This window comes from Zootermopsis nevadensis, unplaced genomic scaffold (assembly GCF_977971745.1).
Source record: "Zootermopsis nevadensis isolate Lab colony 2312 unplaced genomic scaffold, Znev_1.0 Znev_ptg000020l, whole genome shotgun sequence".
NCBI classification, from domain to species: Eukaryota; Metazoa; Arthropoda; class Insecta; order Blattodea; family Termopsidae; genus Zootermopsis; species Zootermopsis nevadensis.
Genome location: NW_028259152.1, coordinates 11,693,832 through 11,719,368, shown reverse-complemented (window position 1 = coordinate 11,719,368; position 25,537 = coordinate 11,693,832). Strand labels below are relative to the sequence as shown.

General features: G+C 35.0%; 1 protein-coding gene across 2 annotated transcripts in view; it reads left to right on the top strand.

Annotated features, from left to right (window-relative positions):
* The window catches only part of bark (C-type lectin domain-containing protein bark beetle), a 95,106-nt gene that overhangs the window by 52,728 nt on the left and 16,841 nt on the right, over positions 1–25,537 (top strand). For both annotated transcript variants that reach the window (XM_022068687.2, XM_087351754.1), the window contains exons 9-26: positions 1,157–1,402; positions 2,385–2,580; positions 3,753–3,916; positions 4,884–5,110; positions 6,345–6,533; positions 7,146–7,390; positions 9,455–9,689; positions 9,884–9,998; positions 12,433–12,642; positions 13,359–13,803; positions 15,811–16,049; positions 16,487–16,652; positions 19,514–19,772; positions 20,899–21,123; positions 21,541–21,691; positions 23,048–23,308; positions 23,637–23,894; positions 25,140–25,393. In XM_022068687.2, coding sequence (XP_021924379.2) covers positions 1,157–1,402; positions 2,385–2,580; positions 3,753–3,916; positions 4,884–5,110; positions 6,345–6,533; positions 7,146–7,390; positions 9,455–9,689; positions 9,884–9,998; positions 12,433–12,642; positions 13,359–13,803; positions 15,811–16,049; positions 16,487–16,652; positions 19,514–19,772; positions 20,899–21,123; positions 21,541–21,691; positions 23,048–23,308; positions 23,637–23,894; positions 25,140–25,393 — 4,085 coding nt within the window. The remainder of the gene's footprint in view (positions 1–1,156; positions 1,403–2,384; positions 2,581–3,752; positions 3,917–4,883; positions 5,111–6,344; positions 6,534–7,145; positions 7,391–9,454; positions 9,690–9,883; positions 9,999–12,432; positions 12,643–13,358; positions 13,804–15,810; positions 16,050–16,486; positions 16,653–19,513; positions 19,773–20,898; positions 21,124–21,540; positions 21,692–23,047; positions 23,309–23,636; positions 23,895–25,139; positions 25,394–25,537) is intronic.

Genomic DNA, 25,537 nt, shown 5'->3' with positions numbered 1-25,537 from the left:
GTATCACAAGGGCACACATTGGCTTTGATGTCAGGTCCAAGTATTTAAATCATGTCAAAGATTAATTATTAGTTACACTTTTTACATGTCACCAAAATGGGAGTTTTCTTTATTTATTTTTAAATTACATATTTCCTTTTCTTGATGATAGGATTTTTAAAAAAATTAATTGCAGTCTATAGCAGGTAAATACTTCATTCATGCTAGCTTAAAAAATTAGAAAATGATGAAATATATCGAGTACTATTTAAAACACAACCCGACAGTGATCACATAATATGGTACAATAAAGAAATCGGAAACAGGTCTGCACATATGTAACAGACTCTCCCAACCTCTCCCACTTTGTAAAATGATGCTTATAGCATAACATGTGTTTGTTCTCCGTCATTACTTCATATCAGAACTATTTGTGCCAAGTGCTTATCATCTGACAAAAGATTTGAAATTACGGCCATGCTGATTTTAAACAGTGTATCGGCTGCAACAACTGGATACGGCTACAAGAATTCAATATTGCCATTGGTTGGTTGCATATTTATAGGACTTAAGTAAGATAAAAGTAGTTTGTGCCCTTATCTTCAGAATTATGAATTGTTTCAGAAATAGTCATCAAGATGTGAATGTTGACTGAGATGCCTTGAGAGCAATACATGTAATGTGAAACACATCTATAAATCTGTAAAATTCTGAGCATTGTACACAATGGATATAAAAATTTGTGTATGGAGAAAGTTACTGATAAGAGGTTGAACTGTGTTGCATTCTGTGCTATGTCACATCTACAGGATGTATGTATATTGTGAATGAATTTTTATGCAACTGCAACTCTGCAGACTAAGTAGCATAAATGAGAACATGGTATGATTAAGTATGGTGAACCACTAGTACTAAGGAGGAATTGGTCATGCACGAAAAAGGTATTAGTCCAGATTTTGGGTGGAAGAATGTAGGGAAACCAGAAAAAAATGCCAGTCACTATTTTGGTACAAGAGATCAAAAAATATAATTTAAATACTTTGGCTCTGTGTGTGTGTGTGTATAAACACTCATTCATAGTCTCACAGTATGTTTAACTCTAATAAATCTCTGTTAATGTCCCTATGGTGAAAGGTGTGTGAATTAGACTAAACAAGGTGTTGATGTGGTGTTGCAGGAAAGACCGCTACAATCTTGCAAAGCTGGAGTATCTCCCATTCTTGCTGCACAATAGCAATCCGAGCACTACCCTCATCATGACCACTGCCACCTATGTCCCACAGTTTAACCCCACAGGCAGGAATGTTGTTGGAGGAGAAGTGGATGGTGTGGAAAACCTTCGACAGGGCGAATATGTAGTGGAAAGGGACATTAATGTGCGGCCAGGTGGACGGCTTACCCTGCAGCCAGGTGTCACTCTCAGGTAAAATTTATTGTTGTGTTTTATCATATTTATCCATTCAATCTGGTATGACTTTCTTCTCAGTTTCTTTTAATATGAGAAGCTTAGTGATTACACTATTTAATGATTGATAACATATGTAAGTAGCAAAAGTGCCTACTTTTTGCTACATTTTTCTTATAATAAACTGTGTTGAAAGATTTAACATTTTCATGACATGCGAACATATATAAGAACCTCTTGGGTGATCAGTTGTGTCAGTGTTAAATAAAGAACTGTGTTTTTTAGACTAGCTCTGTCTCCATCATCAGGGTTAGTGATGATCATAGAGACAGAGCTAGTCTCTGAAATGTTTGTTTTTGACTCAAGATTGATGCTGTTGATCAAATGAGAGGATTTTATAACAAACTGTTTTGAAATAGTAAAATTGTTTATTAATTGTGCTAATCTTAGGAATTTATATTCTCATTTACCAAATAATGTCACCAGTGTGCTATAACATCTCTTCATACTTTCAACTCTCATCAGTGCACTGCAAAAAATGAACACATCTTTTATATTATTTACTATTGTGGGGTCCCATGGTTATCACTTTATGCATTAAGTGGTTGCCAAGTGAAGAAACAACATGAGATATATATCACTTCATGCATATGATATCTTGTCAATGATAGGATGGCAAAAAGAAAGTTTGGAAACAAAAGGTTAATTGATGTTGATTCCCATCATGCCATTTTAAGGAATTTGCAGTTGGAAGTAAGATTTTACACCTAGTACACATATAAAGGGTCATGAGATAGTGTCAAGTGAAATCAAAAGTCTGACAAAAGTATTATTTTTTACAATACTTAAAATTACTTTATAACAAAAACTGTACCATATCACAACAAATAATTCTGGGATCATCCTAATTCAGAAGTTTGCATTATTGTATTATTATAAGGAATTCAAAATTATGAGTGCAGTGATATTTAGTGGTATGATGTTTATCTTTCTGTTATAGATTTCCTCCAGGTGTTGGTGTAATGGTGGCTGGAAAGTTAGAGGCACGAGGTCGTGGTCCAAATGACATTCGACTTACACTTAAAGAGGAGATAGTAGAAACCCCAGAGAATGACACAGATGTTGTAAATCCTCCAGAAAGTCAGGTGCCAGTGCGGTTACTTGGTGGGAGAACCAGTGAGGAAGGTCGATTACAGGTAAGTACATTACCACAGTAATAATAAACAGTATAGTGTGGCATTTTTTTGGGTCATAATGGTTTGTCAGAGCTAAATCAGTAATATATCCTACTGTGAACTATATGAGTGGGGTTTGAGCACTGCAGGGGCAGAACGTTTTTTCAATCACCTCATCTAGACTTGGTCTGAAACCCATTCATCCTCATACTGAGGAACTTCTTGTTGTGGGTAAAGCAGCCAGGCTGTGAATGTAACATGCAAAATAAATTTTAATCAAAATGAGCTTGGTTAACTATGGGCTAGATGACTTTGGTTTGATTCTGAGTGTAGCAGGGTCTTTTCTCATGCCCAGAATATCCAATCCAGCTTCGTATCCAGTGTATATTATTGGCTGTTTCATGAACTAAAGCGGCCAAAATGTAAAGCTACACATGAAAGCCATTTTAGAACATTAATGCCTTCACTCCATTTTCAAGAATGGCCATTAATTATACTTATCCAACTTTGGTCAGGTAGCAATATGCCATGAGAATATAAAAAAAAGTTTCTTTCAGAATGCACTTTGTGCATTTGTTTTTGTCTTCTGTACTTAGATGGTGCATACACCTGTTATTTGTGATTCCTTGAATGATAATTCAATTAATTGCCACTCAGTTAATTACAGTTTAATATAGCAAGACCTTGATATACTACTAATAACAGCTAGGCTGGAAGGTAAGGCAGTAGCAGAGTACCTGAGAGCAGGTATATTTATTTTAGTTTTATCGTGTTCTTCACATGAAGTGCACAGTGAGAACACATTGTAGTTTGCTCTTGTCTGTCCAACCATCCGTCTGACTGGTCAGTTGAACTCGAGAACCACTGGATGAAATTTGATGAAATTTAATGTGCACAACCTCAAAAATGTATTTTGAATATCCTGCGGGCAGAGATAACAAAATGACGGAGGAGGAAAGTTGTGAGGTAGACACTGAGGTGCTATGATCTTGTGTATTGTATACACTTTCTGAATTTCTTTACATACAGTACTAAGCATTTTTCACAATTAGAGGGTCATGTGACATATTGTACACTGGTACAGTAATGTGTATTTAAGAGCTATTTTGTTTTCTCACAAACAGTGTAATGTGGTAATTTTAAGCCTGGGTCTCCAGTAAGTACAAGAGTAAATATTATGTTGTTTTGATTAGGTGCGGATTGGTGGAAAATGGGGTACAGTTTGTAACTATGGGTGGACCATGATCGATGCAGCTTTAGTGTGTCATCAGCTTGGTTTGGTGTTGAACCCTGATGACTGGTTCTTGGAGAGATCAGAAATCCCACAGGCAGGCATTTCAGAGCAGATCATTCTCAGGTAACTCCACTAGTTTTACAGGTACAGGTACAACTATTGAAACAGGCTGCTGAATTATTCCTCTCTTGCATCATATAATTAGCTAGGAACAGATCTGATTATCATGCTGGATTGAATTTTATTTTTTTGTAATTAGATTCATTAACCAAAAATTGTTTTTATTACTCATTTACTTTAAGCACTGGTTTTAAATGTTTCGTGAGCATAATGTGCAAATATTTTCTGGTCAAATTAAAAAAATCTTTCCCTTTTCTTGTGCAACAGCAAAATCAGAAACATTATCATTATCTGCCCTCTTACTCCAATGGTTTGTGCTGTGAATGTGACTGGAGGTCCCATTTTTAGAACTTACTGTTGTGTAACAGTGACCTGGGATCACAGTTTAAGAATGGCCTAATATGCAACAATAAGTTCAGATCACGTGAGTGCAACCATAGTTTGTTTGATGCAGTGTCAAGAATACCTTTGGAATTACAGTGTGCTCAAAAGAGCACACCTTTCCAATACTGTAATATCCTCCCATCTTGTCTTGGTCTTCTGAATAGTCTTTCATTCAGGCATTTCAACATAAATTTTATACACAGTTCTTTTCTCCCCATTGCATGCTACATGCCCTTCTCACCTCATCATCCTTGATTTTATCATCCAAATAACACTGGTGAAAGGCATAAATTATAAGAGTTCTTCATTTGCCATTTTCTTTCTCATCCATCTTAGATCTAGATATTCTCCTATGCGCCATGTTTGAGACCATGTAATATTTTATAACACTGCCTTGAGAACTTCAGATTATACATATTCTCTTTATTTCCTGTCCTTACTTACTCATCATTCATATTTTCATCTCATTCAGTCCTATTTAATTTCTGCATTTGAAAATTAAACAACCAAAAAAGTAGTCATTTTCAAATATGCAAGTGATAGATGATGAAAGAGAATCACTTACCAAAAGGTGTTTTCATTTCAGTAATGTGCGGTGCACAGATGATGACATTGATATAACAACTTGTCCTGCTGAAAGGGAGCATGAGTTTGAGAATTCTTGTACCCATGAACATGACGTTGGTCTGCGTTGTCATGAGTCGTCATGGGCTGGAGTGCGACTGGGAGTGCTTGCAGAACGGGCTGACCTGCAGTTTATCATGGTGGAGAGGGCTGGGTTGCTGGATTACAGTACCAACACCTTCAAGCCTGGTGAGAAGTGCCTCATGTTCTGCTATTGGTTCCCAAGCATAACAAGCATTGCCACTCTCCAAAGGCCCTACAGATACAGAATGTGGCTTATAATTTCTTTCTTAAATTGCAGGTTTTTAACACTTACACTTTCAGCTAATGATATCACAAATAATCATCATAATATTTTGTCTTTTCCTAACAGATGTTATTGTATTGTCGTAAAACCTTCATAAATCAAAATAAGTCTTATCCAGAATTGATACAGCTGATTCCCCGAGAGGATTTTATAGACTTCTGTCACCATGAAAGCTTCAAGTCATAAAAATATGTAGTGCGTGTCTACATGCATTCTATAGGAATGTTTGTTTTGTTTAATGCTGCTTGTTTCAGCCTCAGGTTGAATCTAAAATTTATGTGCTTGGGGGTTAATGTGTTAAAACAATGTAAAATTAAATCAAGAAGGATGAGATGGGTAAGGGATGTAGCATTTACAGGAGAATGAGTAATGCATACAGATTTTCTTGAAAAACTTAAAGAGAAGACACCACATGGGAGATATAGGCATAGATGAGAGATAATATTAAAAGTTATTCTGTTGATACAGGATGTGAAGATGTTGACTGCATTGAAATGGCTGAAGATAGGATTGTAAGCAGGCTTTTGTGACTAGTTGGCTAGCTATCAGCATCCGATGGAACAGCCTGTACCTTGAGTTCATTGGTTAGTTAAATTAAGACAGTTAATATGAGTTTCTTGTATACTTTTATAATGAAATATTTATTCATATTGTATGATCTGAAGCTTTCATGGTGACTAACATTAATAAAATCTTTTTGGTCTATCAGCCATGTCAGCTGGTTAGAAATAGGTGTTTCAGGGACCAGCTCTGTTCCCATCATCAGGATTTGTAACTATTGATCCAGGCCATCTCACATACATACCTACCTTGTGCCTGTGTTCAATTATGAGCGAGCCAGTGGGAGCTAGTGGGCATAATCAAGTACTTGATTTGCTTGGCCTTTCTTCTCTGGAAGAGTACCTCGAATCTCAGAGTGCAAATTGTGATGCTTCACATTATATAATTTTCTATATCTTCCTGTTACTTTTTCTTTATTAGGTCTATAAGAAAGCAATAAAATGTTCAAACTTTTGTTTGCCATTCCAATTTAAGAGCCAGGGTATGTCCTTTACAACAATTTGTTTCTCTTATTCATACTGCTGAGCTACATATGCATGTTACCTTCTTCCACAGCACTGCAAGTTGATTTCTCTCGACATGCTTTGGAAAATGTTCGAATTCTGAATAACCTGCAGGATGGTCTTGGAATTTTGTATTCAGACCTATACTCATCAGGAGTTGCCAACACAGTCAAGAACAGCGAGTTTAGTAATAACAGGGGGAATGGAATTAGCTTCAAGCAGCTTGGATTAAAGATATCAGGTAAAATGTTGTAGTATCTTGGATGTTTCATGTCAGCAGAATTAGATACATTGTGTTGATAAGTGTCATATTCACTTGTATAATGCACCATATCATTTAATAATCCCACTTCATCAAGGAAAATTTAGACAAAATTTAAACAGTGGTTGATACAGAGTAATATTTTTAAATTGTTTCATTATACGTGTTTAACAGCTGTGGGCATTTATAATCTAAAGGAATACATACATTTTCAGAGTTGATTTTTTATATTTTGTGTCATTGATATTCATTTATTGCAGATATTAATCTATTGTAGTGGAATTGTTCATACTTACTTTGTTCCTGACAGTTCTACTCCACTTTCATCTCTGTATGATTTGAACAAGATCTCTTGTCTTGCATTTATGCTATTTCTATTAAGCTACATGTTCAAACTTGCAGATATTGATTATTAAAGTCAAAGTAAAATATCAGGGAATTTTATATTTGTTCTGTTGATTGCATTGGTTCTACAACACTTGAGGACTGTATTCAAAATGCAAAAAAGTAAAATTTTTATTATTTTAGTAAAGACAGATTTTTTGCAAGTAGCAAAATGTTAAACACTGACATTTTACTTCTTGTTATTAGGATCATCACTTGAGAACAATAAGAAAGCAGGTATCCACCATAACCCTACATTGACAGCTTATCAACAGAGGGAGCTATCAGGCTGGTTCAAGTTTCCAGAAGATCAAAATATCCAGTACTCATCCTATAAACCAATCCTTATTCCACAATATTTTACTGATATACACCTCGAAATAGGAGAGACTAAATACTTCCTGACACAGAGAGTTGGTTTGGATCCAATAGACAGGAACTTTAATATTTATGTAAGTTAAATGTAATGTTTAATTTTAATTAACTGTATGTTGATCTGTCAGTTTTACTCTGAAGTCTTCATACTTTCATAAGCGTTAGTAGCAAAAATTATTTCTGTTCCTTTGTGATCAACACGCCCATTATGGTGCAGTGTTGTCATCTAAGAATTTTAACAAGCTTGGGTCTTGAACTATTTGCAGTCTGGGATTACAGAATCTAATTTTTGTCAGGGCATGGATATGTTTCTTGATTTTATGGTGTTTTCCTGTATTGTCTTTTGAAGGCTTTATAAGGGCTGAATCTATTTTGGGTAGTCTCTAACACTTGCCTTAATAGACTCCAGTAAACAACTAAACATAATGGAGGCAGGGACTGTATTTTCATGTAGTGCCAATGAAGAAGATTTAGCAAAGTGACTCCATGGTACAAGATCCATATGAGCATTTGTTAATTATAAATAATTTGTATCTTATATGGTGTGAAGTCAAGGAAATTAGTAAACAGGTAAATTATTGTAATGATTCCTGTTGTCAGCCCTGACAATAGTTTGTTAGTTGAATGAACAATTAATAGGGGCCATTGGCATGGGTTTCATACCTCCTGAAGCTTGACTTAGTTATTATAGTAGTGTTAAAATAGTGACCAAGGTAAGTGTAAGGACAAGGTCATAAGTGGAACTGTATAGCTTACATGTAGTAAATGAAAGAGCCGTGAAGCTTTACTGTAATCTATCTTTGTTTACACTACTCATAGCTAAGAATGGTATTATACTAGAGCTCATGTTGTCTTATTGAATAAGACAAACCAGTGAGAAAATGCCTTGTTTCTGGGACATTGACCACTGAGTTTCCATTATTTCACTCCCTAACTTGCTGAAGGAAACCTGTAATGTTTACATCAAGTGACAATATCATTAACTACCAATCACAATAAGCTAAAGGAACTTGTTTAGAAATTCAAAGAAGCATAACACATCTAGTTTGGAAAGTGATGTAATTGATTTTAGGTTATTGATGGAGTGTTTGTTAAAGGATTGTCAAGTATTGAAACTTGGATAACTGTTGATGTGTAAATGTGTTTTCTGCAGTGTTCCCTTTGAGGTGACTGTCACAGAATTAAATCCTTACACATATGAAGTTCTGTATTTTGTTTTCTTTTATTGTCAGCAACACATAAACTTTGCTTCTTTAATCAATGTTTTAATCATTGACTGTTAATAGTGTTTCTAGTCTGGATGGTATCCAAGAATAGAAATATAGAAGCTTATTTCTTAGTATGCTGAAGTCGGTATATGCAGTAAGTTCATTTATACCTTCGATAATTAAATAAGAGATTAGTTACAGACAGTGATTTTGTGATAATAGTGATAGCTATTCAGTAGTAGTAGTGATAATAGAATTAATGACAATGGTTTAGTTGTCAGAAAAACAATAAATTCAGAAACTTTGTGATGTAGAGAAAAGCGAGACTACAGCGATAAAAAGCTGTTGGGAGTGTGTTTGATCATGTAAATAGTACTGATTGTTTTATATCCTTCAACACTCCAGTCTTTAGTCATTAAAGTATGTGTATTAGAAATTTTTGAATAATTATTGTTATTATTAAAATGCCTTATGTGGTCCTCAAAGTGTCAAGAAAAGGCCTTTCAACATGGTGTGGAGATATCAGAGTAACAAGCTGTCTCTATCTTAAAACTTAAAGATGGAGGTAGTATGTGAGTCCACACAGCATCACAGCCCAGAAGAACATCAACATAGAGTTGGCTAGAGTGGATCTTTCTTTCTTTTTTTGGTGTTTATAGAAGTATGAAGATGGCTATCATCTGGGTTGTAGCACTGTATTTATTTTACCACTGTTTGGGAGTTGCCTCCTACCTTCATCCCTGATATGGAGGCAACAGGGACCTCTGAAATGTCAATAAACTTCTACCCGACTGCACAGTGTACAACCCAAAAACAACCATCTTCATACTTACCACAATGAGAACCTCAAATCCTACTTATTTATAAAAGTATGTTTTGTATAAAGAGTAAAGAGTCTGTTTCCATCACTTAACCGTAATGCTTTGGTTACAGTGCCAGCCAGGCTATGTGGTTGGATTCCAGCTGTTGAATCCAATTCATAATCGCAGCACTGAAGATATTGTGATATATGATGCTCGAACTGTGAACAGTTCAGCTCATGCGTGGAGCCTACGGCGAGATCTGCTGGTTTTCCCTACAATCAGCAGCTCATATGGAGTGTTGATGCAATATCAAAGTGGTACCAATGCACTTGGTGGTGCTGTGTTGGCTGTGTCTACAGTGCCAGGTAATTATAACAATATTTTATCATCATCCATCATTACTGACATTACCATCAAGTTGGTTTGTCTTTTGATAAGGTCTCTTCCATTCTGCAGTGTCTGATAACTGCTCCTGTTGTATCCATATCCATATTTTGTCTACTTGTTTTGTACATCCTTCTTTGCTTGGCACATTTCAATGATTTGTTCCTTTCATCAGCTCCAGTTCAAGACATCAAGAATCGAATCGTGGGAGGTCCAGTACCAACACTTACAATTACAAACTCCAGAATTAAAGGCAACAAGCAAGGTGTCAGTGCTTCTTTCTATAACAGGTTAGTCAATATTTGTTCTTGCAAGGAAGAGTTGGGTAAATCTGGAGGATTGTTGCTTTGATGTAAATAAGTTTAATTGCACCACTGCTCTCATACAACTGACTTTTGGAAAACTAATAACTGAGTGCAGTGCATGTGCTATGGTATTCTAAGTTCAGAATACCCCTCTCTTCTGTTTACCTATGCTATTTGTTAGTATCACCTACCTTAGTACATTATACACATACTCTTCTGATGCAAAATCAGGGTTAGACTCATTTAACAAATGAAGATAAATGGGATCATATGCATTCATTCTTTTTTCGTTATATAGTAATTGATGCAGAAGATTGGTACCAGTAATCAATGAGAAGACATATGTTTTTAACATAAAAAGGCACTTTGTAAATAACACAATGGTAATGGTTCTTAAATTATTACTGGACACAGCAAAATGTGAAAATGTATGAAATTGACCACTTAGGGGACCAAGGTATATTTGGTGTGATTCTGTTAAAATAAAACTAAGGCCTGGGATGTGAAAGTATAAATTGATCGGTCTGTTTCAAATAATTGACCTTTTGTTCTGTAATGGCAGTGGAAATATATGATTTTATAAGAACAGAGAACATCTGAGTAATTATCTCCTGATCTGAAAAGATTCCATATCTTATAGTCATCAGAGTTAATATATTTATGCTGGGAACCATAATGTTATAATATACGTCACCACATCCCACTAACCAGAATCATAACATTACCTTTAATCTAGTTAGCTTCTCATGAGCCTTTCTGTATTGATGTTTACAATAAGCTGTGTGACCATTAACTGTACCTGTGTTCCAGATACCATGGGGATCCTTCTATTTTTTGTTTCCACCAACAGAGGGTATTGAACTGCCATAAATTTAATTCTCAAGTTGCATATCTGAGAAACTTGTAATCTCTGCAAACTGATAGTGTATGTTTTTTGTTTATTTAATGACATTCTCAGTATCTCATACTGTATGGCATTGGTAAATGTTGAAGAGACTTTGTACCAAATTTTATTTGACAAAGGAGTTTGTTTTCAATCATGTCACACCAAAAATCAATATTAATTGGTTCCCTGGACATTGATGGCATTTATTAGTTTTATTTATATATATATATGTAACTTAGTTTCAGAAACACAATGTTTTTGCCGTATGATATTATTTGAAACAGAGCCGGCTACAGGGATTGAGTGAACCTCACAAGTTTGGGCATTACTATGTTAAAATACCTGTACTGTATTAGTAATATTAATTTGTCTTTTTCTTTTGAAGACAGTATAGGACAAGAAGCATGAAACGTGCTTCTTAGTTTTTATGTGCCGTTTATATGTGAACTGCATGACATTACAATGGATGCATTATAGATTATTTGTACGCATGTTATATCTTGAAAATACTGAACCGATTTTGATAAAATTTAGTACTGTTAGTCTACAATAAAAGTTGTCAGGTTAGTTTAATTTTCAATTTCCTTGAAAATGGGGAAGAGAGTGTTGTAGATCAGTGGTCCCCAACCTTTTTGTGCCTACGGGCACATTTGAGAGTTTATGAGATCGTAGCGGGCACCAACCAATTAACAAAGCCAAATTTTCTTTTTTCTGGACAAATAAGATATGGACACCAAATAATACACAGAACAACATGATGTTTAATGATACAAGAAACCACACAATAAAAAATGTTTAGTTTTATAAGTACAATTATTATTACTCAAGTGGGAAGTTAGTGCGATGTTTGGCGCTGCATTTCATCAGCCAGTTTTCCAAATTTGGGAGTGTAGGATGATATTGCTGCTCGCAAACAATCGTCAAGATGGGTGTCAGTAAGTCGAGATCTGTGCTTTGATTTTATAATGTTCGTGGTTGAACGGCCTTCATTATTCAGTATAACCTCTTTCCGTAACAACGTGGGCACCCAAAAACAGGCTTGACGGGCACCATGGCGCCCGCGGTCACCACATTGGGGACCACTGTTGTAGATGTTAGACTGTTGAAAATTTTGATGCCTGATCTAACTGCATAAAAGTAAAGTAAAGTTTGTCCCACTATACGCCATGTAGGCGTTTGGGGTGAGTGGAGGTATAGCTCCTCTCTTCCTTGACCCCGGCACTAGATGGGGGTGAGTGGTCAGCATCACGCCCCGGCCGGCTTTACCCCCGGGAAAGGACCCCGGTACCCATTGTAGAGGAGGCTGGGTGGGCCCCAGAGCCGGTCTGGACGCAGAAGCTAGAGGAAAAATCCTCTGCCCCCGTCGGGGATCGAACCCTGGTCGTCCAGCCCGTAGCTAGTCACTATACTGACTGAGCTATCCCGGCTCATGATCTAACTGCATAACATACTTAATTTAACTTACTTCAGTGTTAGTTTTTAGTTTCTGATGTTTTATTTTGAAATTTATCTTGTATTTGGTGTTTGTTTCAGGTATTTAAATGAGATTGGTGACCATTTCTTGCGCAAATCTAATGAATCTATACAACTGTTTGGCTGTGATATTTCATATAACACAGAGGAAGCTGTCTTTGTGCATTCTCCCTTCTGGGATGTACATCATTCAAATATATCAGAGGTAACTGTAATGATTAACAGTTCTCTCATCAGTGACAATGGAAGAGGAATATTTCAATTCAGCAGGTATGTAATATTTTTTGAAAACTTCTTATTCTCTTATAGTTTAAAAGAAGAAAGCTTACATAAAGTTAAGTAGTATTTTTGTAAATTGTTTAATGAATAGCTTCAACCTTTATCAAATAATTACAGCAGTCAAATAAAGGATGAAGTGAGCAAGGCATGTAGCATGCATGGGAGAGATGGTAAATGCAGACAACATTTGGGTAGAAAAATCTCAAGGGAAGATACAGCTTGGAAGGCAAACTTTGCATAGGTGGAATGGTAGTATAAAATGGATGGAAAAGAAATAGGGTGGAAGAAAGACTGGCCACAGCTGGATATGTGGATAGAGTCATGTGGCAGGCACATGTGAAAACACTAATGAACCTTAATGTTTCATAAAAGCATGTCATTTCTTGGAGTAGTTGGGTGATAGCATTCCAAGGACTCTGCTGCATGGAAATTTTTGGTATGTATTGTCCCCTTGCCGAGTGTAGAAATAGAATTTCTTGAAAAAACAGAATTTTGCAAAATTATATTGGAAAACTTAAAAACTTGTGAATAAAATAGACATAAGGAAACTTTGTTAGCATTTATGGTAGGAAGCAGTAAAAGTGTTGACATTCACAGGGCTTCATATGTCCTTTATTTTCAGGTGGAAAAGTAAAATACACGAGTTATTCTCATGACAGGACAAGAAGAACAACATGTAGTTAATAATATATGGTAATGTGTTTTAGAGATCTTCGCAGCTCCAACAACTTATTCCACTGGATCCTCCAAGACAATACAATTGAACGGAACAATGGCGGTGGGTTTGATGTTTCACTGCCGTATGTGTGGCAGTACAATGAAAATTTCACACACACCCTTTATCTAAAAAATAACACATGGAGAAACAATAAAAAGTTTGGATTAGTGGTGGATGGACATTTTGCACAGTTAAACTTGACACATAATGTGTTCGAAGACAATCAGTGTAAGAGTGGCCTCATATCCATTAGAGGGATGGAAAAACGCATGAGGATTGCGTACAATCGTGTCTTCAGGAATACTGGCATGTATATGGTGGAATTTAGGGCTGACAGTCAGTCTGAAATCCTTGGTGAAGTGGATGCAAGGTTCTTTGAGAATGAAGTTAAAGAGAACCGCTTCAATGCTGGTCTCAGCAGAGGCTTTCATCAGGTAAGACTGATCAGGTTGGTGTAGTAGAAGTATCGCTCTGAACTTCTATTCAGGAGGTATTTAAGTAGTACTTTGAAATGGTCTGTGACTGTCTGCTTCTACATTCTTTATTATTCATCATTTTTGATCTTTCCATGTAATTCTGTGTTATATAAGATCTTCATTCAAAAACTATAATTGAATAACCAAAGAATCAACCATTAAATCAGTCCATCAGGTAAGGGTAGGGCACTTTATGAGGAAGTATTTTACTTACTGGCATAATTCTTATGCTTATGAAAAACAACTAAAAACTGTGGAGTGAAGATTGTGTAAGGAATATCTCATGTTAACTATTTTAGAATTTTTTTGATTATTACATATATTTATGTTACAGTTACTGAATTTCTCTGGAAATATTTTTGAACTTGAGATTTGGTATGTGATTAAATTCAGTAAACATTATCTGGTCTGTTTTTTTTTGATACAAACAAAATATGGCATTATTTATTTGATACAGGAATTACGAGGTTTTCTGATAGAAAATGTAAACCTATCTCTCCGATTTATGTTTAGTGTGTTGCGGTTATGAAAATTTTATTGACCTTGTTTTGTATACAATATGAATTAATTGAAATTTTTTTTCAGTATTTCACCAAAACGAACCTGATAATTATGTTCTTAAATATGGCAAACTTTGCTGAGTTTTCATTAAGTTTTGTTCAGTTTTGTAAACGAAGCACATGTTTATAAGTATTCAAGAAGTTCAATATATTTAAAAAGATATTGGAATCTACCTTTCAATGACAATGTAATACATGTCCAGTGCTGTATCAGAGTATTTTATAACATCGTATCGTGACGTTTAAATGCAGTGCCCATATCTGTTTAAACTCTTTTCGTTTTTTTTGACGTGTGCTGTGGACCTACCATGCTGAGTGATCAAGTTTTGATGTTATTACAGATACGCTTACACATAATAAGGTACTAAATATCAAGGTCAATTTGGGAAATGTAAACCAATTTTATAAGGCACACATGCTGTCTGCATCTGGTGAAAATCTGGGTGATTGTAATTAAATTAGTGACTAGCATGCATATTGTGGTTTCTTCCCATGGTGCAAATATTGTAGAAATCATACAACTCCACTGTCGGATGACACATTTAAATGTTCATGGAGCAAAATTCCAAGCAACCTGAAAAGCTGCAAATAGGTTTACATTTTCATTAGGTACTTACTATTATATAAAATGTGTAGCACAGTACATGCCCCACACGTATTTATGACTCAGATCACAAGTCATATATTCATTCATTCTATGTATGTACACTATTATGTTCCTAAGTATTATATTTTATCAATTTTGTTTCTTTCTTAGTGGGATTTGAGTTTCTCATGGTGGCAAGTATGAAGATGGGTGTCTTCTGGGTTGTAGCATGGAAAACTACCAGACTACATGGCACTACAATCCAGAAGACATTCATTTTCTTTCTGTCTAGCTCATTTTCTGTTTTTTATATATTCTTTTCAGCATCCCATCAAAGTATTCATCGCATATTATTTTGCCAATGGTAGAGTTTGTGTCTTTCCCATCTGCGACAGAAATGTTCTTTCTAATATAACAAAATTATATGAACAGAAAAATAAACATGTTAATGCATGTTGTTTTTTAATAAATTGTTGGCTCCTATTTGTTTTTCTACTTTAAACTGTTTCTGTATTTTGGAAATAATTTGACATTGTTCTTCACTCTATATTTTTAGCCAGATTTTTTTTTAAACATGGACAGGTTCCATTTTAGACAAGCTCTAACCATTTTAGTTTGGCATCGTGGCAAACTTGCTCTCTTTTTTACTATAAAATTTGTTAAGATGGTTGGAATTATAATGAATATAACTTAAAATAATGAGAATTGATGATGCATTTTAAAACACTGTACCAGCCAACATTCATGGGAGAAGGTGAGAGTCCATGAAAAGTGACTTTGATCTTTGACATCCAGTCTGAAGGTGATTGTATTCTGCAGGTTTACAATACACCATCATGTGTTATTGGCTTTCATGGAATTCAGAAAGTGAATGTAAATCGTAACTTGTTTGGAAATAATGGCTTGGACTACGAGTTAGTAGCAGGGATACGGACTGCCAAGCTTAACACTGCCGTTAATGTTCTGGAGAACTGGTGGGGTTCTAGTAATGTCAGTGACATCAAGAGGAGAATATTTGATTTTGATGACTGGAACAACCATGCTATAGCTAGATTCAGGTAAGTTTACCAAACAGTGCCTTTTAGACAAACTATAAAATAAAAGATAGGCTTTCAGTGAACAGATTGTTATTGCACAAAATATATGTACCTGCAGAAGTATCATTCTTAACGTACAGTATGATTGGAAAGTAATGGGTAACATCAGCTTCTTGTATATACTGATAGTGCTTTTTTATTGGGTGATATTTATAAAGAGAAATACAGAAACACTGTTAGTTGCTAACAAGAAAGTTCATCTAGAAGTAAAGACAGAGAAAACTTGAATGTGTGTCTCTTATTACCAGACTACATGAAAAAGTTTTAACATAAAGATAGCTAATAAGTTTATTAATAAATATAATAAACCAGTTATGTATACATGTATTGGCAAGGTTTGAACATACTTTTCAGTTGTGAAATAAATAACTATAAACTTTTGTATTATTTCTGACTAGGCCATATCTTACTGAGGATTCATTAGACTCTTCCATATCGGTGTCATGGGAGGAGCCATTGATCATTGACCTAGATAATCTTGGTGGGCGTCTCAAGGAGTCACTCACTCTGTATGCCCGTAGCAGTCCCTACATCATTCGTGCAGACATCACTGTTATGCCTGGGGTGAGAAACCTTTTGTGTTGTGAGAGTTTCATGTTGTGGACACAGTAAAGTTTGCTTTGTGGAGAGAAGAAAGCAGAAAAATTTAACTATAAGAAAAATGAGTTATGAGACTGATTTATTTTCTAAAAGTGTGTTTGTGCAGGATGTGCTCTTCATGAGGAAAGTTCCCTAACACTGTTGCATTGTATTAGGGATGTCCTGAATCTGGAGACCAGCTGAGCTGACGAATTTTCTTTATTTTCCTATTCTGTCCCAGCTTATTATTTATTAGCACTCTGAATTAAATTGTAACCATATCCTTTCACGTGCATTCATATGTTTTTGTCATCTTGTCATTTAAGGCTATGTAATCCGTGCAAGGTATTATTAAATAAACCAAGGGCATAGATTAAGCACTGTCAAATAAGCCAAGAGTCAAATAATATTTATTTCATCCTGGTGTTAGCACTGAAAGTGAAACATTCTGACATTTTTCAGTGGTTGCAAACCCAATTATGAAGTCCTGGGTGAGACTGATTAGTAAGGGCTCTTGAGAAAAAAATACATGTAGGGCATTTTAGGTTATTTCAATTATTGTAACTTTAACGGTATGTAAACTCTCTCATCTGAGTCCTGTACATCTTCCAACAGCTCTTCACTTTCATCTTTGTCTAGATCGTTGTTATGTACACTTGAATCATCATTTTTTTTAAGTTCTTGAATTAACTTCATTAATTATATATTTCTTTGCTTTAACTCAGCTGTTTGCTTTCTTTTAGATGCACCAGATTAAAATTTTATTTGGAAATCACAGTCCCTTTAACACCCAACACTCCAAGAAAAAAATAAACAGACCTGTCCATTGAACAGTATTACTGCATTTACAACTGAAAAGTGGCTGACTTAACTTCTCTGCCATTTTCTTAGCCCCCACAACAATTACAAAGTATTTAAATTAAAATCATCAGTAATCTTGAGAAAAGTAGGCCTATAAACCCAAATAACATCACCATTGGTTAACACTAAGATGTACATAATTGTTGATGAAGACTAATACAAGCTGCCAACAACATTTGTTCCTTATAGCAAGAGGCAAAATAATACTGTAAATGAACCATGGCTTGTTTGAAGCTATAAAAGTAGCAGCAACACGGGATTGGCCACGGAGAGAAGTTGTTGTTAAATTTGTAATGTGGTTGTCATAATTGCTTAAAATCTTCACAGTAATTAATGTCATTTTTAAGTTCTTTCTGCTCAGAATGTGATGGGAATTTAAGAATAAATTATAGATACATAAAGAAATATATAAGACTTATACAGCTTTCAGTTTGGCATAAAATTATTTGATGTGTGTGAAGTCAATTTTGGTTATGTTTTTAATTTTATTTAGATTGGGTAGGGTACTCCCTAAGAATTGAGTCCTGTGGTCCAATAGCAGTTATAGCTCCCATCCTGAATCAGAGAAAATGGGTTTTCAAGCCCTCATTTTATGATGAGCTTCGTAGTAAACAGACAGACACTGTGGGAACCTTGGAGTAAGGCAAGGAGTCTCTGTTGAAATAAAGGAGGACAAATTTGAAAGAAGGAAAAAGTGTGTCAGTCTGCTGATTGGACAGACTGATGATAATGAAATGGAAAAACATAAAACGTATTTGTCTTACAAGTACCATCCATGATAACAAGATGATTCTAACTAGGGTTTGAGTCCAAGACATGAAGGAAAAATGTTCTTTGTTCATTCACAGCATCTGTTTACATAGAGAAGAAAGTGTACATAAAATAAGCTAACATATGTTATGAAACCATTTAAAACTTTATTTATAAGTCAACCACAGCTATGCAAAACATGTTTGTGGTGATATTTGTAAGTTGATATGTTCACCCACTACCTTGGATAGAAAGACTGTTTTTCATTTCTAAACAATACACCCCAGTTAGAATTGCATAATTTGTACATGAATCACTAAGAAATACATCAGAGATGACTTTACTGCAACTGAAATCAATGCCATGTTGTCCTCTTTGGCGGTATAGTTCCACTATTTCTTGTCTTTGGCACTAAATACATTTTAGTGATCAGGTTCATGCCCAGAGCTGGTCTGAATGCAGAGACTAGGAGGAACATCTTTTGCCCCTTATGGGAATTGAACACTGGTTGTCCAGCCCATAGTCAGTCAATATAGTGACTGATATTTATTTAATATAAAGGTAAAGATATTGAATAATTAAAAAAGTAAATTAACTTTTATGTACATGCTATGTAGCTGGAAATACATACATTTTTACTCTCATAATAGTTATTTTATATAGATTTTGTTTCACAGTTTTGTAATGAAAAACAGGTGATATTAAAAAGCATAAAAACTTATAAAATGAAATGACTGCCATAACGAAATTTACATGCCAATGGACTTATATAATCCTTTGTGGGAGACATAAGAATATGGAAATATATCATTTAAGTGGTTACTGAAATACATTTGTTGAGATGACTTGCATGTTATTCAATTGAGCATGGAGACCACAAAAGAAAACAAATAGGTAAACAATAGATTTACAAAATGTATACTCCATTGTCCTACAGCTTTCCCTCTCTCTGTTTTTATTGTGTTTATATGATTATTATATTGTTTTTACAGTGCCATTGTGTTTATGAATTTCAGGGTCACTTATTTTAAATTAGAAACATGCTGTATTTGAAACAAAAATACTGAACCTTATCAGTCAAAATAGCATTGTTAATTGATGTGAAAAAGAAAAGAAACGAATGTAGACATCTTGAGAGACTGTGATTCAGATATGCCAGGCACCAAGATAATCTAATTGATAATAACATTGGACAAGTTTTGTAACCACTGAAAATATGCTGTTCTGTCCAACAGGTGACCTTTACAATAAGACCTGGGGTTGTGATGGAGTTTGCCCCAAATGTTGGCATCCTAGTTCTGGGGGTGTTAAAGGCACAAGGGAAACGGGGTCAGGAGATAATAATGCGTCCTGCAATGTCAGGAGCAGATCTAGAAGGCAACAAGGTTGTGCAACGCAGACATGTGTTACCAGTCACACCTGGCAGTGAGTCAATTCGTCTTTGTACAGGCAGAAATTGTACTGCACAATCAGAATCATATGATCGTGAACTGGGTAGGTGGACTTTTTTGTAATTTACCTTTAAAGAATTTTAAAAGTAAGTTTAATGCAAAATTGCATACATAAATCTTGCTTACATATGTAATTGAAATAAAGGGATTTTGTTTGCCACACCACGGGCCCATGGAAACATGAAAAGTACTCACCACTGGGCTGGAAGTATCTTAAAGAGCATTTTCCCTTTCTTAGATTAAAAATGGAAAATTGACAATGTCCAAATAAAATATTCCCATTGAAATACTAAATCATTGTCATAAATCTTTATAATTACACTTAACATTGGCATGAGCAATTTTAGGACTACAACAGTTATATTGCAAAGTTTTAAAAATGCTTTTGCTTTATTTGTCACTTACACTCAAGAATTAAATTTTGTGATCCAAAAGTTTTTAAATATATTATTCAGGAAATGAAGAGTATTACTGTACTCGTATTTGTGCTATATTTTAATGATTTTATAATTTTTCATTGCAGCATACCAAAGCAATATATCTTTCATAAGAATTAATAGATGCATTTATAACAAGGTTCACATATCAGGTTTCAATGATTGTTTATCATAAATAAGCCAAAGTACTGTCCATGTGCACCAAGTTATTATTTTCCATATTTCTCAGAAATTACCCCCATAAAATTTGCATTCCTTTCAAAATGTACATTGCCATATGAAACTTGCTTTGAATGGTTCCTAACTCACAGCCTCACATGGTCATTATGATTACATATTTTATGATTTAGCCATTAGAAGTTTAGTAAATACATGACCAAAATGATGGACCAAATTAATTAATTGAAGATGGCTGTCTTCTGAGTTGTTATACAATAGCAGTCTAGTAGAATTTTACTGACATTTTACATTGAAATCAGATTAATTCGTTGATTGTCTTATAGTTGATGTTCTAGGAGGATATTTATTAGATGTAACCTTTTGCCCTGCCTAACACATACTAAAGTAAAATTACATATCCCCCGCTGCACCTAACGTGCTAACACGTGGTGTATACAGTTATATAAATTAACTGATCTGATGATAGTTTTAAGATACTGTGGATTTAATTGGAGTAGCAAAGGCTTAAACATGGATATTTTAAGAGATAATTTATTTGACTATTCTTTGCAGGATCTATAGTAATTAACAAAGGTTTCTTGGAGTATTACAACCACACAACAATGCAGTGGGTACCATTGTGTGATGACCGTTTTACTGAACGCAATGCTCAAGTAGTATGTCGCGAACTTGGTTTTGATTCACTTAATGTTTACGTGGATCGTGGTACAAGAGTGGAGTACCATCCCAACTCATTGTCTCGGATATGGTCTTGGCCTGAACCGTTGCAGTGCATAGGTAACATCTAATGAAGCTTTTGTTTGGAAAAGATGATTGGTTAAAATGGTGGCTCTCAGTTTATTCTTCTTTTTTATAAGATATCTCCACTTTATATACATTACTTAGCAACTGATCTTCTCCATCTATCTTTGTCTTCTCACAGCCCTTCTTCCTCAGTTTCTTCTCATGTTCTTTCTTCCTTCTGTGTAACATGTTTCCTGACCTGTTGTTCCATCTTGATCTTGGTCACCTTGGATGTTTTCCCTTATCTTTCATATTGAAAACTTTCTTCAGGGTTATCTTTTAATTTTTATTCAGTTTTAAAACATGTCTGCACTATATTATTCTTGGAATTTTCTCTAACATTAGGAGATATACAGTAATTAAATAATATGCCTTGTATTTTATTTGGTATAATTTTACCAATATTTACAGGTGATGAATTAAGGTTAGAGGACTGTTCAGTTCGTCTCAATGGACAGCTGTATGGCCAGAGGCATAGGTGTGAATGGGACAGCAAGTTTGTGTTTATACACTGTGGTGAGAGAAATCTGCCTGCAGGACAAGAATACTGGGGAGGAATCAGGTACCAGTACCAAACAAATAACATCATATATACATTTTTAAGGAGCTAACACTTAGGAGCCTGAATGTGCAGAGTCCTCCACTCAGACTTTGGCATCTTCATCCTCATCCTCAGGATACCCTGAGGACGAGGAAGGAGATGGTTCTTGAAACATTGGTGTTTTTGCCATTAAACCACCTGACACAGCTTGTAGCCCAAGAAGAATTCATTATATGAAAAATTGTTATCCGTAATCTTAGCATTTTGTCAAGAGATGATGATTAATCAACTTCATGTTTGTGTGCTGTTGTTTTGCAGCTGGAATTCAGTGGTAAATTTGAGAATTTAGGGATGAGCCATGCTGAATGTTGAAAATTATTCAACATTTTGGCAAACATTGCAGTTGCCATCTCCAGGGTGAATATATGTTGACTGGGTATTTTTGAAAGCCTTATGTAGGGTAGCAGTAGGCAGTGAATGTGATATGATGGATGTGATTGGCAGAACAGGAGAATGGGCTGTTGTTCAATTAGCATTGAGCTTGTTGTTGAGGAAAAGGCCATGAAAATTTTGTTTTGAGGGGTATGTGGGGTATATGTTGCATGCACTTCTAGTCTTGATATTAATTTATTGTGGTTGCATATCTGTTGCTGCAAAGGTAATTGCATAACATAATTATGCTGTAAATGAGATATTACTTTTATTGCCTGTGTTTTGTTAAACATCCTCTATATAAAAATAAGTTTGAAGTGGAAGTTGTAGTCTTAATGAGATCCATGTTTAATGTTATAAACCAGTAGCAATTTTTGCACAACAAGCTGTTTTGAGAAGTTGGTAAAGTTCAGTTTCAGTTTTACATAACAGAGGAGTTTAATTGACTAGTATATACAAACATTAAATTCACATGATAGTTTTAGTGTTGGTACCGAGTACAAAAGTTTATAACAATTCCTTTTACTAGTTTTTGAGGTTAAATATTTGGATGTGCAGGTGGAGTGACATTCAGACATGACCCCTTGATCATGTGTTCACATTATCTTTTTAGTCAAGTAACACATAACAAATAAATTTGCAGACTTGTAATGGTATACTCTATGGTGAATTGATCAGTGCTGAGTAGTAATACAGCATTAATTTACTTAACTTGTTTATATTAAAATTTGGGAAGCAAGCTTTTTAATATTTTAAGTTTATCCTAAACAGGTTTAATTTTAAATTCAAAATTTTTATCTTACAGATAGATCTATAGACCAAATTGTGTAAACAAGTTCCAAGATTTGATGGCCGAGCCATCTGAAAACCAGTCAGTAAATTTAATCTCACACCCCAAATATTAAACTTATGAAACAACTGTGACAGTTACATGTTCTTTTACAGATTTGCTGATGGAGAATTTGAACAAAATTTGTATGAGCATCGTACCCATGATGTAGTGACTCACCAGACAACTCGCCGAGTAGAATCTGTAGTTGAATATGTCAATGTGACAGGAGCTGGAATTCTCCATAATGAGAAGTCTCCAGCTGTTCAAGGCATTTCCCGTTCACCAGCTATCTCGAATATGAACATCACGCTCTGTGCCTCTGATGGTATCAATCTTATCTCACCACTGGATAACACTCGTCTTCTGTTCAACAGGTATAATGCATCACATGATTTGAACAGAGTTCTTGAGAAGCTGATAATTATTGTGTTAGTTAAGAAATTCCCATATTTGATGGAATCAAAAGGTTCATTACCATTTTGGCAGATGAAGTTTCACTTCAATTCAAACATGTAAAATTGTAATTATTAAATTTAAATGTTTAGATTTTTAGATAAGAGCCAGGCTGTTTTGTAAACACTAATTAACATATACAAACCATGTAGAGAGTGTACCATATGCAAATGTAATGTATTCTTGAGCAGAACATATATTTATTCTTGAATATTACTTCAGCTGAAGATTTGTTTTACGTTTTTGCAGCATTGAGTCTACTCTTGGCATTGGAATCTCAGCTGTGTCCCTCACTGGTGAGGGACGGGAGTCCAGTGAGAGTTCCTTTACCCCACTGCGAGAGATTCACATACCATACCACATATTCAGTATGATTGACATTTGTGATACAACAAAATTGATCACTCTGGAGGAACGTGTACTAATCTATTACAAATATGACAATAATCCTGTCAACTGTATTAAGATCTTTAACAGTGTTTACCACACTAAACCTTTTGGTTTCAGGTTTGTTTACATTTTCTATTTCATTTCTGTTGTATCAGACAAAATCAAACCTAGCTGAATTTCATTTGTTTCAAACTCGATTTTATCTTTTCTGTGTTTTGTATAAATTTTACCATTTAGATTTATATTTTATTTTTATATTGCAATAAATGCTGACATTGACATATATGACTGGGCTCAAATTATGGTTTGGCAATAGCACAGAACTTGTTAATAGAGGAAATGAGTGGCGGTAAGAATATGGAGTAGGAAAATATAGATCATGGGAAGCAAAGTGGCTAACTTACATAGAGGGACTATACAAAGAAAGAGGAAAACAAGGAAAATGGAGAGGAATAGTCCTGTAATATGGGTTTTTTAAGTTCCCTGTTACTGTACAGTAAAGGTTATAAAACAAGAAAGAAAAGTAGTAGTCTAGTAGAGAGTAGGTTTTTACTGTGAGTCACAAATTATAAAGTGTCCTGCAACAGCAAGATTTAAATAAAAATTATTAAGAGAACACAAACCAATACAAATTCTCCCCTCAACCCTTTGTTCTTAAACACCCTCACAGTCTTTTTTTATCTCTTGCAGTAAGAGATCACATTTCACATACAAACTGAACAAGCGTGCTAGAGTTTTTCCCCTGTAAATTAAGCAACTTTAGAAAGAGGGTCAAAAAAGTAGTTACAAGCAAAGGGTTATTAAGTCAGGATTAAATGGTGATAAGGGAAGTGAAGTGTCTTAGTCTCCAAGTGATGAAGGGCTGTAGTTCTTTGGGATAAAAGTTTCATGTACTGTGGTCTGACTTTATATTCTAATCTAAAGTATTGTGATTAATTAATGGATGTGTGTTTTTGAAATGTGTGTGTGTTTTTGTATTGTGTGTATGTGTGTCCGTGTAAGGTGGAATGTTTTTGTAGGGGTGGATATTCTAGTTATGTGTGTGTAGGGTGTTCTATGGAGTATACTTGTTTATATTATATGTATTGTTGTAATTGTGTAGTGTAAGGACCACTGCCACCGGGTGCAAACCCAGTTGCAGTAAATAAATCATAATAGATAATAGGATTATCAAAAAAAAAGGTAATATTTTGTTTCACATATTTTACACATTTTGCGGAGGGAATGGAAGAAAAAATTACACAAATTTTGCAAATTTGATCTGTTATTAATTTAGTTATTACTACTGTTCCCAAATAACTGAACTTTATCACATTTCCAGTGGATTTCACAGCAGATGACATGTTTTGACTCTCTTTTCAGGTTACTCCAGTTCAACCTGTTCAACTCCACTAACAAGCCAGGAAAGCCAGACAGCATTACACTCTATGATGGTGACATTTATAATGTAACCAGTAAGATGATTGCCAGTATTGAGTTTGGGGGTCACAATGAGAGGAGACTTTTTCGCACAAAGGGACCAAGTCTCAGTGTCAAGCTGTTTGCAACAGGAGCCAGCAGCTACCACGGCTTTATTGCTGAGATTGTTACACTTCCAATCTCAGCTATTGGATTTAGTAAGTCATGCATGACACCTAGGAGTAATTCAGATTGTTCTTGATAACTGCCATTATAATCCTTCTCTGTACATGATATGTCTCTGAATGTGTGAAAAGGATGCAATTTAGTATTGAGGGTCGGCACTAAAAACTGCTGGATAC